The sequence below is a fragment of the Ammospiza nelsoni genome, chromosome 5, assembly GCF_027579445.1.
Source record: "Ammospiza nelsoni isolate bAmmNel1 chromosome 5, bAmmNel1.pri, whole genome shotgun sequence".
NCBI lineage: Eukaryota > Metazoa > Chordata > Aves > Passeriformes > Passerellidae > Ammospiza > Ammospiza nelsoni.
In genome coordinates this window covers 48699284-48711984 of record NC_080637.1, presented here as the reverse complement: position 1 = coordinate 48711984, position 12701 = coordinate 48699284, and the positions used below count along the sequence as shown (strand labels likewise).

The 12701-nt window shown below is 49.1% G+C and overlaps 1 protein-coding gene across 2 annotated transcripts; it reads left to right on the top strand.

Annotated features, from left to right (window-relative positions):
* The first annotated feature begins 2848 nt into the window (after positions 1-2848).
* On the top strand, positions 2849-12574 carry WBP2NL (WBP2 N-terminal like). 2 transcript variants are annotated; one of them, XM_059471667.1, is made up of 8 exons: positions 2849-2948; positions 5857-5965; positions 6510-6645; positions 8143-8235; positions 9052-9240; positions 9625-9753; positions 10073-10149; positions 11036-12574. In XM_059471667.1, the coding sequence occupies exons 1-8, from the start codon at positions 2890-2892 to the stop codon at positions 11081-11083; spliced, it is 840 nt and encodes a 279-aa protein (XP_059327650.1). In that variant the 5' UTR covers positions 2849-2889; the 3' UTR covers positions 11084-12574. The 2 variants fall into 2 exon arrangements, with proteins under 2 accessions (XP_059327650.1, XP_059327651.1); XM_059471668.1 differs by lacking the exon at positions 2849-2948 and adding an exon at positions 3058-3860.
* The last annotated feature ends 127 nt before the right edge of the window (positions 12575-12701 follow it).

Genomic DNA, 12701 nt, shown 5'->3' with positions numbered 1-12701 from the left:
GTGTGGATTTTGGAGGGGGGAGGTGTGGGGCATGCTGTAGTCCTGTTTTTATCACTTGGACACAAGGCAAGGAGAGACTCTGGGAGAGATGGTGGAGTCAATGCATGCATGTTTCAAGAAATGTCAGCAGAGATTTCTCTTGGATCTTCCATGGATGTAAAGGCAGCTGGTTGGCCTGAGGGCATGGTGGCTTGGCAATTAATCCCCTTTTCTTGCTGTGGCTTCCCAAGGGGAAATGGCAGCTTGGAACAGGGTAGATGAGAGAAGACTGGCACTGTTTTGTGGTTCAGAGCAAGTGACTGGTGGGAGGAGACAGAATTAGTTCTTGGCCTGTAGCATCTGTTTGAGAAGCATCAAAGTACTTGGGGAAAATGGATATATTTTCCAAAAGACGCAAAACCCAGGGGGAAAGAACGTGTTCCTGCTGCAGAGGGTGCATTTGCCCTGCCCAGCAAGAAGGTCAAAAGCCATGCTTGTGTCACAGGCATTCGACTCTGTGCAGATCAGACCAAGCTGTGCTGGGGTCACCCCATGCCCCTGCTGCAGTGGTCTTTCTCCAGCAGCACCGAGCAGGTCCTGGCCAAACCCTTCCCCACAGATGGCCCGTCTGCTGTATGAGCACAGGGAGGACAGGGCCACAGGGGGTCCCTGCTGGGACCTCCCCCAGGGACAGCTCCACTCGGCGTAGCACCTTGGGGATCTTGGAGGAGTGCAAACAGCCATGGATTGAGAAGCACTGGGCCAGGGTGGGGCGCGAGAGACACCTCTTCCCCATTCTCCTCATTGAAATGGCTGCATTTGCTACTGTAGCAGTGCTGCTCCTCTGCTCTCCTACTGTGCCATGTCCTCCTCCACTCCTGTGCTTTTGTCCTCGTTCCCTTTTAGCCCTCCATAGCTTTCTTCCTTCTTTTCTTTTCTGTTTTTTATCCTTTAAGTCTCTCCTTCATTTCTCCAAGTACTTGAATATTTCTCTTCTTCAGGCTGTTTCCTCCTTCTCCCAAGCTCTCACATCTTCTTAACAATGTGCTTTTGTGTCCTGTTGAGAAGCTTTTGTTTTACCTTTCCCTGGAGGGGATGGGGAGGGAAGGTAAAGACCTGTGAGCAGAAAGAGGCACAGTCTGGGTGTCCCTGAGCGAGGTCAAAAGTGTCAGGGCTGTCTGGGCAGAAGGAAGGAGGGGAGAAGACCAGAGATGTCCTGAGGCTGGCAGTGTCTGCCTGTCTCTGCATGTCACATGGCTGGCAGGGACTGTCCCCTCCAGGAGAGTTGCCAGCCGACTTGGAATGCCATGGTCTGGCACCCAGCAAGGGGAAGAGCGGGGCTTGGGATGGGGGTTGGAAAGGCTGGCACTGGAGGGAGGAGGAAGAAAACAGCAAATGAGCAGCAGAGGAAGACTCAAGTCAAACTTGATGTTGGTTGATGGAGCTGTGTGGGGGCCGGGGCTGGCAATGGGGTTCTCCAAGCCTTAGCAAAACTGTCAGGAGCATGTGTCCATCGTGTGGCTTTCTCTGGCGCTGTCACTGCAAAGCAAAGGTTCTCTTCACTCTCACTCCCACCTGTCCACACCAATCAGCCATTCTCAGCAGCACTGGGACGTGAGGGCCATTCCAGCACTTCCACGTCCTTTCCCCACCCACGTTCACAGCTCCTGGTGTTCCTGTATGCAGTGTGTGCGTGCAGCCTTGCACACCCTCCCCTGCACCAGGCTCCTCGGTCCTGCAGGGAGCAGGAGCCTTGCCACTGGTGCCAGCAGCCATTCCATGGACCCCTGCAGAGACCACCTGGCCATGCTGCCACCCAGCTGGCCCTGCTCAGCCCAAGGACATCAAAGACGTGAACCTCGTCAAAGACACTGCCAGGGCTCTGCTTCTTCACAGCACAGAAGCACGAAGCCACGTCTCATCCCTTCACCCTGGGCTACAGAATAGTAATCTTTATGACTTTTGGGCCCAGCCAAGGGTTAGGGCAGAGATGCAATGCTGCCCTGCTTAAAGAAAGCAAAGCAGACCTACGCAACAGAAGAGAGACTTTCCTTTGCCTGCAATGTGGATTTCAAGGACAAGGTTGTGTGTTTTGCCCTATAGGTTTAGGAATTTTTATTTCTTTGTAATAACGTGTTTTTACACCCTGCTCTGTAATTTCTTGTCGGATCATAGACTACTTTTAAATGATCCGTACAAGCTTGTGAGAAAAACATGCTCAGGTACTCCTCACTGCCATCTGCTCATGCCGATATCCTACCAGGAAGTCTACAAACGGCAAATACAAAAAATAAAAAATCCCACGGGGCATGACAACGGGAGATACTGTTGGGAAGAAGCCTCTGTGAATGGATAAGCTGGGAAAAATCTGAATCGAGCGCCACCAGCTGAGTTCCAGGATGACCACAGCAAGTCAGCTCTTCCCCTGAGATATCCCGAGTGATGCTGCAGACGGGAAGAGTCTAAACCTTACACCAGAGAGGCCCGCTCAGCGCATTCGGAGGCTCACAAGCCGTTCAGTACAGAAGCCGTTCGCCAGAAAAACTTTGCCAAGCACGGCAAATGCTGGACAACTTCCACCGAGGCAACTACGGCAGCGAACAGACGTGGTTGCCCTGAGCAGAGAGAGCCAGAGGAGCGAGCAGGACTGCGTGTAGGCACAGTGTCTGTGGTTCGTTGTGCGGCTCGGCGCGGGGCCAGGAGGGGCCGGGCAGGGCCGCCCCTCGGAGCCACCGGCCGCCATTAAACGAACGCGGCGCCGCCTCTCACTTCCGCCTCGCTTCCCTCTCACTTCCGCCTCGCGCGCGCCGCGGGGGGCGGGGCCAGCGGGAACGCGTCCCCGGGGCGGGGCCCCGCTGGATATGACGTCACTGCCGTCACCGGGTCAGGGGTGGGACCGGCGGGGCAAAGATGGCGCTGAACAGGAACCACTCGCAGGAGGGCGGTGTCGTCATCCCCAATGCCGAGAGGTACCGGGGGGCCGGGTGGGGCTTCCTCGCCTCCTGTCCCCTCAGCAGGGCCGGGACGGCGGGGCCCGGTGGTGGGAGGCTCCCGCAGGGGTGGCCCCCGTTCCCTGGCCGGCCGCGCAGGCCCGGCTCGGCCGGGGGTCTTCGTTACTGAAGGGCTCCCTGGCGGGGCGGGCAGGCTTGGCTGGAGTCCGTAGAGCTGCCCCGACTTCACCGCGGGAGCTCCGGCGTCCTTAAAGCCGCTCCGGCGGGCGTGCTGGGTGAAGACTGCGGCTACCATTGCTCGTAAAAGTCAAGGAATTGGTGTTTTGTAAGCTCATGCACTTAGTGACGGCGGAGCGGCAGAGACTGTTTAAGTTGGGAGTCTTGGTCGCTTGAATTCGTCAGTGAGGAACTTTAATTCAGAGTTCCTCTGCGGGAGAAGCGCCTCTCCGTGGAAGCACAGCCTGCCTCGCCCCGAGCGGGGATTGACCGACCCGCTGAACAGACTGGGCCTTCAGTCCGGTCCTGCTGGGTGCTCCCAGCATCCTGGCACGAGAAATCCTAGAAACCCGAGGCCCAGTAGAGGATCGAAGTAAAAGGATCAAAGGAGTTGGTTTGGGTCTGATGATCAATAGGAAGACTACACTTGAACAATATGCTCCGTCTTGAGTTGAGTTTGGAGCTGACTCCTCATACCTCAGCCAGGAAGGTTCTCTGACATGTTGAGCTCATGTTAAAGCTTTGAGATTTCTCTACCCTTTGAATCCTGGGCTGCACCAGAAGCAGCGTGGGTAGAAGGTCAAGGGAGGTGCTTCTGCCTCTGTATTCCACTCTGGTGTGACCTCACCTACAGTGCTGCATCCAGCTCTGGGGTCCCCAGCATAAGAAGGATATGAAACTGTTGGAGCAAGTTCAGAGAAGGCCACGAAGTTGGTAAGAGGAGTGAAGCACTTCCTCTATGAAGCAAGCTGAGAACATTGGGGCTGTTCAGCCTGGAGAAGAAAAGCTTGTTGTGGAGACCTCACTGCAGCCTTCTAGTATCTGAGCAGGACCAGTGCTAGGACAAGGAGTAATGGGTACAAGCTGAAAGAGGAGAAATTTAGGCTAAACTTTAGGAAGAAATTCTTCACTCTGAGGGTGGTGGGGCTCTGGAATGGGTTGCCCAGATGAGCTGTGGCCTTGGCGGTGTTCAAGGCTGGATTGGATAATGCCTTGAGCAAACTGATCTAGTGGAAGGTGGCCATGGCAGGGGGGTTGGGAGCAGGTAATCTTTAAGATCCCTTCCAAGCCTTCACGTTGGCTTGAGATCATTAAACCATACATTCTTTGGGGTGCTGCTCGGTCACAAGTGAGGGCAGTGCAGCTCCTCAGGGTGCACAGTCTCTGTGACAGCCCTGGACAGGCATGCAGGGGCAGACTGGTTCAGCAGCCTCATTACTCTCTGTGGTGTGGCTCCATGTTATTTGCTTGTGTGAGTAGCTGCAAAGCAGTAAACATTGCAATGACGGCATAGAAATTCTTCCCAGTGAGGCAAAATTATGTGAAATGCTGCTACAAGACATGATTGAGGGAGTGTTCTGGTAAGATTAAAGCTGTCAAAAAGATGGTTGTGTTTAGCTTAGAATATGTGTTTCCCCCTTGCATTTTGGAAATGGAAAGCGCTCTGCTGTCTCATAAATCTGTCCCTTCCAGCCAGTCTGAGAATCTCCATCTAGCTCAGCTATGAAGTAGTCTCCAGTAGAATTTCTTGGTCAGGTTGTTCTTTCTTATCAAAGCTGGACTTTTCAACATGTTTATTCTTGAGTAGCTGCATTTTTCACATACATCTACAGTGTTCTTCGCTTCCCTAAACAGCAAACTACCTGAGACTATAGGGCTTTTGGTTTTTTTTCCGTATGGTGGCCCTGAAGATTCCTCCCTTCCCCAAATAATTGCACAGTTTCCTGACTTTATTTGACTTCTACAGTATGCTGAGCAGAATTCATAAGGATTATTTTAGATCCAGCCCATTCAGGCTTGTGCTAGTTTAGGGTTTTGTCACCTTGGTTTTCATGCTCTTGAACCACAAAACACCTTGGAGTCTTCTGCCACTGTAATATGCTGAACGTTTATCACCCTCAAGGTTCTTTTGTTTATTCTGCAGATTTTCTTACTCTGTGGTGTGTTTAGATCTGCACCATAGACTCAGTGATGTGCTTTCCCAAGATGCCTCATTTTTTATGAAAATACATTTACTTTTTCATGCTACTCTATACCCCTGACCCTGCAGCATTCACAATTCTCATTTGGGTTTGTGTCATTAGGAAGCTCTGCTACTGTTCCTGTAGATCTCCAACAGTGATATCGTCATTGCTGACCCTGCTGCCTCATTGCCTCATTCCTTAGCGTGGTACTGTTTACTACAAAAGCCTGCACAAGTCACCTGAGGCAGGGTCAGCCCTGAGGCTTCCAGTGCAGCCACTTCCTCGGTTTGCACAGTGGGTGTGGTGCCACAGCAGTGCTGTTTTCCAGTGCAGAGGGCTTGATCTCAGCATGGGCTGGGGAGGGAGGAATGCTCTGAGATTACACCTTGGCATCAAGGGGATGGTTTCTGACACCTCAGCCCTTTCTGTGCCCTGATCTTTGGGCTGAGGGTCTTGGTGTGTAGAGTGGAATTCCTCAGTCTGACACCGTTGGAGACAGAAACCCCCCTGTATTTTAAAGGTGCCTTTGTGGAAGGAGGGACAGGGCTTGTCTCAGATGAGAGCGTGGATTCTCCAGTCTGCATAAATCACCCCTCTCTGTTCAAAGTCAAAACGGCAGGGGCTGCAGCAGGACTTCAGGATACTGCTCAGATTCTGCTGTGCTGTTCCCTGCCCTGTGTGATGAGGGTATGTGTCAGAGCTGTCACCAAGTTTGTCTCTCCAATCTGTCTGATTTCTTCCTGCAGTGTCCTCAAACAGTGCAAAGATGTGGAGCTCTCCTTCAGTGATGTGACAGGCAAGCCTGAAATCTTCAAAGGCACCAAAAAAGGAATGCTGTATCTCACCCCCTACAGGGTAAGTCTGATGCCAGCAGGGTTGCTTCTTTCTCAAGGGATCTTGTAAACTTTAAACCAGAAATCTAGTTGATGATAGAAGAAGGGATTTTTGTTGTGGAAGGGACCACTGACAGCACTAGGTAGGAGAAGGAAAGGTGGAAATGGGATAGTCCATACCTATGCCACAATCCCAATCACCTACAAAGGCACATGCAGTCCTGGAAATCACTGTCTAGAGAATATATTTCATATAATGTGTCAATGATACTTCCTTTGCAGACTCTCATAGATAATCCTTAAAAAGCAGAGCAGTAAAGCTCAGTAAATGTGCAGGTGTGTTTTAAGTGGTTTATTATTTTGGATTGTACATGCCTCAGGTCGGTGAGCCATGTGCCATCAAATCTGTTGGGGATCCCCAGTGTTAAAGCTGTGAAATAATTCAATGCATACTCATACTAGAGGTGAAGTCACCCTCTTTTTGGAATGCTGATACAGTGATAGCTCCATCATCACTCTCTCTGTGGCACTCAAGTAATTCAGAAGCATTCCCTGCTCTCTTGCAGATGATCTTTGTGACCAAGGGCAAGGATCCCATGCTGTCCTTCATGATGCCGTTCTATTTGGTGAAAGGATGCTCCATCGAGCAGCCCGTTTTCTCTGCCAATTACATCAAGGGGCAGATCCAGGCCGAGGCCGGAGGTACGTGCAGTGCTGTGCAGATTGAGCTCTTCCCAAGCATCACAGCCCATTTTTGCTGAGCACCAGACCAGCTGATGTGCATAGCAATGGCAGAGTAGCTGTGGTGGTATAGCTGGTGTGTCCACACTGGGCTAACTCCCCTCTCCTGTACTTCTGGCCACTGCTGCCTGTTACTTCCTGCCCTCAGGCCAGGGACTGACTTGCCCAGCATGGGTTCTGTGTGATTCTTTACCTCCTGTCTAGCTTTGTGTGTCGTGTTTACTCACTTTCCCAATGTGCTTGTTTTTTGACCTGAAAGCATGGACCGGTGCCTTGGTCATTTACCCACCCTATTGATACACAGAATTAGAATTAGCATCCACTTTTGGTTTTTTGGAAGTCAAGAGCTCCTTGGGTGTGGTTTGCATGGATCTGGGAGTCTGCTGTCCATCATTGATTTAGCTTTGATCCCAATTTGATCATGAAGGCACAGTAACACTTAACAGAGGTGTTTATGACCACATGGGGAGTTGCAAAAGATAAACAGGGATTGGAAGCATGGCTTTTGGTCCAAATTTCTTCCCTCTTCAGCCCTTTCATGTGCATTTTCATGGCATATGAAGTGTGTATTCTTTTTGCTTTCTGTTTGTAACAATGTTTTAAAGTGGATTGTGGATCAGCCCACTTTCTTGGGCTGAAGTCATACTAAGACAGTGATTTTATAGAGGTGAATCTCCAAAGAAATGACTTTATCTATGATGGACTCTTTTGTTATATTTCTATACTTTATTTCTACTTTGTCCCCAAGAGACTATCTCTCTTGATACTAATTTAATTGTTAGACAAGGAAGATAAATCTTATATTGAAATGACACCTATTTTTTGTTAAAAACACCAAAACTCAAAGCGCCCTCCACCAAAAAAATCCACCAAATCCCAAAAAGTCCTAGAAAAACGAAGCAGTCTTACTTGCCTTGCAAGACATTGCCTACTTGATTTTTTTTTCCCTGAGAAATTGCTTTTATGCCTCAGCATTTAACAATCTGTCAGAGCTTCTATGTGTCAGTGAGATTAAAGATGTTACATTTGATTTAAATCCTGGCTTGAGTTGCAGATCCTGATGTGTAGTTCACTGAGGATATCAATAAAACTTCATCTAAGGACTTTCGGTTACTATCCTCAGTGAAATAAATGTTCCATCTTTACACTGTTCTTTATTAGGTTCCATTAAACCTTTCAGGAAAGAACAAAACAGCCTTGTATGTAGAGTAGGCTGCTTCTACATGACTCTGCCTTTCAAAGGGTAGAACAATAAATTCTTGATCCTCTTGAGATGTTATTTTGGGGGACATCTGATAGCAGTGCCATGACTCCTTCTTGTAATAGGATGCAAAATAGTTTTGAAATAAAGAAGAAAATAATAATTGAAGTATAAACAGAATAATAATTGAAGCATAAAATAATAATTGAAGTATAAAATTTTCCTGGCTTGGATTCAATCCTAATTCTCTTTTCTAGGTGGCTGGGAAGGGCAGGGGACATTTAAACTGACTTTCAACAGTGGAGGAGCCGTGGAGTTTGGACAGCTGATGATGAAAGCTGCTTCTAGTGGTAAGGGATTTTCAGATCCTGTGGTTCCCCCATGGTTGGCTGAGCTAGTAAGCAAATTGTGCTTGTTCTGAACTTCATGGGAAGAGGGGTACCCTAGGCCCTCTTCCACAGCAAAGTATTTTTTTCTCTTTCCAGGGGAACTTTTGGTTTCCCTTTCAATCCTTTTTCTTTATTTCTTTCTAGTGCTTTGTGCAGTCAGAATGTTCTGGGGTTTGGGCTTCCAAGGGGGGACCACGTTTTTCTACAGTGCCTTATTTCTACTGGAAAAAAGTTGAAATATGTGATGGTGAAAAATTGCTTCATTTAGCTGCTCTCAGCTCATTTCTAAACTAGTGCAGTAAGATGGGGAAAGCTAATGTGCACATTTGGAGAGGGGAAATATAAGTTTCAAAAAACAATTTCTTTTTAAAATTTTTAAATGAAGGAATAAGAACTCTTTTCCTGATGAAGTTTTCTTTTTTAAAAAAATGTGTGTTTTAAAATATACTTGTTTTCAGAATGAAAGTATATTTTAAAAAAAGGAAAACACGCTGTACTGCTGCTTGCTTTAGAGTGGTGTTTCCTTCAAGCAGTGGGAGCTCTGTGGTGGGACTGGGACCTGTGAGGTTGTAGTTTTGCAGCTGGTTTCCTTCAGCACTCTGTGACTAATGCTTTTCAGGCACAGTACTATGCTGGGACTATATAGTGAATTCACATAAGGGGAAACAGGAAAATAACAGGAAAAAAAACCCAGAAAATAACAGGACTATTTTAATTTTATTCTCTCCATTTAGTTTTAAGAAAAGATGTCTGGCTTACTAAACTTGTGTTCCTTAGCTTCCAGTGGGGTTCCTCTGCAGAGCCCTGGCTATGGATACGCCCCTGTTCCCGCAGGATACGCCCCTGTTCCCGGGGGCTTCGCGGCCCCTCCGCCCCCGAACGGAGCCTACCCCTATGCGCCGCCTCCAGGGAGCGCCTACGGACCGGCTCCGCAGCCCATGGGCTACCCCTATGCCCAGACCCCAGGTTTGCAAGCTGTGCATGGTGACTGCCTCTGATGTCAGCTGAGAAGCAGTGACAGTGGTACAGTGAGGGTTGCTGTAGTTTTGTCTCCATCAAGGACCCTTGTCCTTGCAGAAATCTGTCACATGCTGTTGATCACACCCATGTGTCGCTATAGTTCTAGATACGTGAAAATGTGGTTTACAAATTGTGCTGCTGCTTGGGAGGGAATGATTGCCTGCTGACATGACAGGCATTAGCAAATTATCAAATCTGTCTGCATCCCTGCCGAGCCTGGAGAGCTTCCCTTACCACTGCTCTTGTCCCAGCTAATGTGCTGTCAGGCCTGTGAGCTCTCTGTCTCGTGGTCTGTGGTCCGAAGTATCAGCCCGGTGTTGTCTTTTTCAGGTATTTACCCACCACTTCCAAACATGAACCCCATGTACATGCCACCTCCACCACCCTACTCTGGGGCACCTCCTGCAGAATCCTCAGGCCCCTCAGCTCCCCCAGCCTGGGTGAGCCCAGGAATGCCAGGTAAATGGGATTGGGCGGCTGCCAGGGTCTGGGTGCAAATGGGTTTGGGCACAGCATGGGGTGGAGAAGCTGTTGATGCAGTAGCTCCCAAGTCTTCTGTAGGGAGCTGCTCTGCCTTGCACTGCACAGCTGGTGGTCAGCCCTAGCCAGCTTTCCTGAGCTGCTCTGAGTTCTAACCCAGCTTGCTGCAGTTCCTCTTGGCTCCTTGGGCCTTTGTTGGCTCCTTGGGCCTTTGTTGCCTGTGAAGCTGGGGAGAAGGCTCTGGGGCTAGGGCCATTGCCTCAGATATTTAAGGTGGCTTCTTTTCCTTCCTTTCCAGGAGGCAGTAAGGCCATGGAAGCTGCTTCCAGTGCATATTACAACCCTGCCAACCCACACAACGTGTACATGCCCATGGTGAGTGCCATGCCTGGTCTTCATGTGCCTACTCCCTCCTCTGGCACTAGCAGAGATGGTGCTTTGCTTTCTTACAAAGTCTAGTGTACCTTCATGTTGAACATGGACAGAAAGAATGCATTTTTATGGGAGGGAGTCTCCCGTGAGGAAGACTGGTGAATTTTTCAGTCAGGAAAGGAGGAGGGCCTTAAGATTGATCCATTAACAGCCATTTACTTCCTGTCTTACTCCTAAAGGCATAACAGACTTGCATGGGCACAGAGAAAACACAGAGCTCTCTGCATCCATTGGGCCTGAAAATGAGGAGAGTTAAAGAAGGATAGGTCACTTAAGGATGATGGCATGTGGGTTTCTGTTTTGGTTTCTTTCTGGGCTGCACAGGGACAGGGAGGTCTCTTACTGTTCAGTCAGTGGCAGTCAGGAGGTTGTCTGTAGTCTCCATCTGGTATATGGCAGTCTGGCTGTGCCACTCACTGCCTTGCTTGGCTCTGGCAGGCTGGAGACTGATGGAGCAGCAAAGCTGGCCCTCAGCCCGGGGTTTGCTGTCTGCTGGGTCAGAGCTAGAGCTTCAACAGGGACCAAAGCCCTGGACAGGAAGGGAGAATGGCATTTAAAACAGATTAAATGGTCCATTTGCAGTAGACCATTTGTTACCTGGTTTTGAGGGTAATTTTCCTAGAAATGTTATGGAGACAGCATGTATCATGGAACACAGCTGATACTAGAGAGGAATGGTGTGATGAAATGACAGCTTAAAGCATAGGACTTCATTCTGCCTGTAGCTCACTGCAGGGCACTCATTGCTGGTGAGCCAAGCCTGGGAATGCCTGGAAAGAGCCGGCCATAAAACAAGCATGGTTGTTGACTCTACTGTGTCTCTTTCCAGGATCAGCCACCTCCTTATGCACCTCCTGAGGATAAGAAGAACAACTAGCAGAAGGAAATTGCAGCCAGCCTCCCACATTCTCTCTCCCTGAAGACAACTTGGCTGTTAATACCCCTCAAGTTAGCATATCTCTAGATCTCTGTTTCTCTGCAATAGATATAGTGCTGGGCAGCTGAGCACCTGCCCTCATTAAACATTGATCCAGTGGCAACACAAGGCAGGACAACAGCACTTTCCTACTTAGTTGCTTTATCTCATGGGGTCAGAGGACTAACCTTTTGCCCTGCCGTTGGCTTGAGGAGAGAGATGGACTTATTAAACTGTATCACATGACTAATCTAGGACTAAAATGTGAAGGCTCTGGGATCTTGTTGGAGTGAAACAATTTGGAATGCCAAACTTTTGACTTCTGAAGCCCCATCCAGGAGGAAAGGTGTAGAGAGCTATGAGGTTCCCTGCACAGATCCTCTGGTGCCCTAGAAAAGTGTTAAAATGTCCTTAAATTCAGCGTGAGATGGGGCTTTGGGCATGCTGTATTGTGTTGGAAGTGTGTGGCATTCTGGAATAACAAGGTCATTACCTTGGGAAGTGCATTTGAAGAGATGCTGAAGCATTTGGCTACAAAGGAGGGAAGGGGATGGGTCCCAATCAACCTGTCTTTGTAGCCATTGAATAGAGGAGCAAACAAAGGTGTGCCTCAGGGCAGTGAGCTCATAGACTGGCAGGCCTGAGGATCAGTCTGTCTTTTCCCTCTCCAAGCAGGTCCCATATCCGTGCAAGGATCCTGTGTCAAGCAGCCTAATGGAGTCAAGTGCTGCACAGGAGGCTGCCTGCCTTGGAGCAAAGTATGTTACATTAGGCAGATGACCTGGCAGTAGCCTTGTCAGGAGACAAGTCCTGCAGCCCTGGCTCCCTCTGCTGAGCAAACTTGTGCTGAGTGCTACCTCCACAGGGGAAAACTGGCCTTCATCTTTTCCTTCAGCTGCTGGAGCCAGGCTGTGTGTGCCCACACCTGAGCAGTGTGGGCAGGTGGGCACTGTAATGCCACAGCTGGTTGCTCACAGGTGCAGTGCCCTCGGCTGGGAGCTGCTGTCTGGGTGGGAGTTTCCAGTGCTTGGCTCTCTTGCAGAGACTCTGGCTGCTCAGCCACAACCTCTCCTTTTTCTTTAGGACATAGTGAAGTTAAACCTGCTCTGAAGAGAGTCTGTAGTCTGGTGGAGACCCTGTGATCCTTTACCTTTATCCTAATAGGGTGACTGTACTTCTTCCTACAGCCCCCCTACCTTCACAAGGAGGGGAAAGGAGTGTTTTCCCTCTTACTTCCCTGTATGGCAGGGCCCACCTGCAAGTCAGGTTTGCACAACTTAAAAGAATGAATTCTTAAAGCAGTTCCACATGGGGGGAAGTAAGTTTCCTCATCTATAAACACTTTTTCTGACTTAGAGATATTCTAACAACTCTGTATTTAAAAAAAAAATCAACCATGAATGTTTGTAACTTTTTCAATTGCACTTTAATACAGGAGTGTTGATACCTTTATCTGCCAGTTCAGTGGTGTGTGTGTGTTGTGTTGACCTTAATTCTTGCATACTTCACAGGAGGCTAGAATGAACTAGAGCCACTGCTGCTGTTCCCTTGGGTCACCTGTGGGTCAGTACATCTCTCT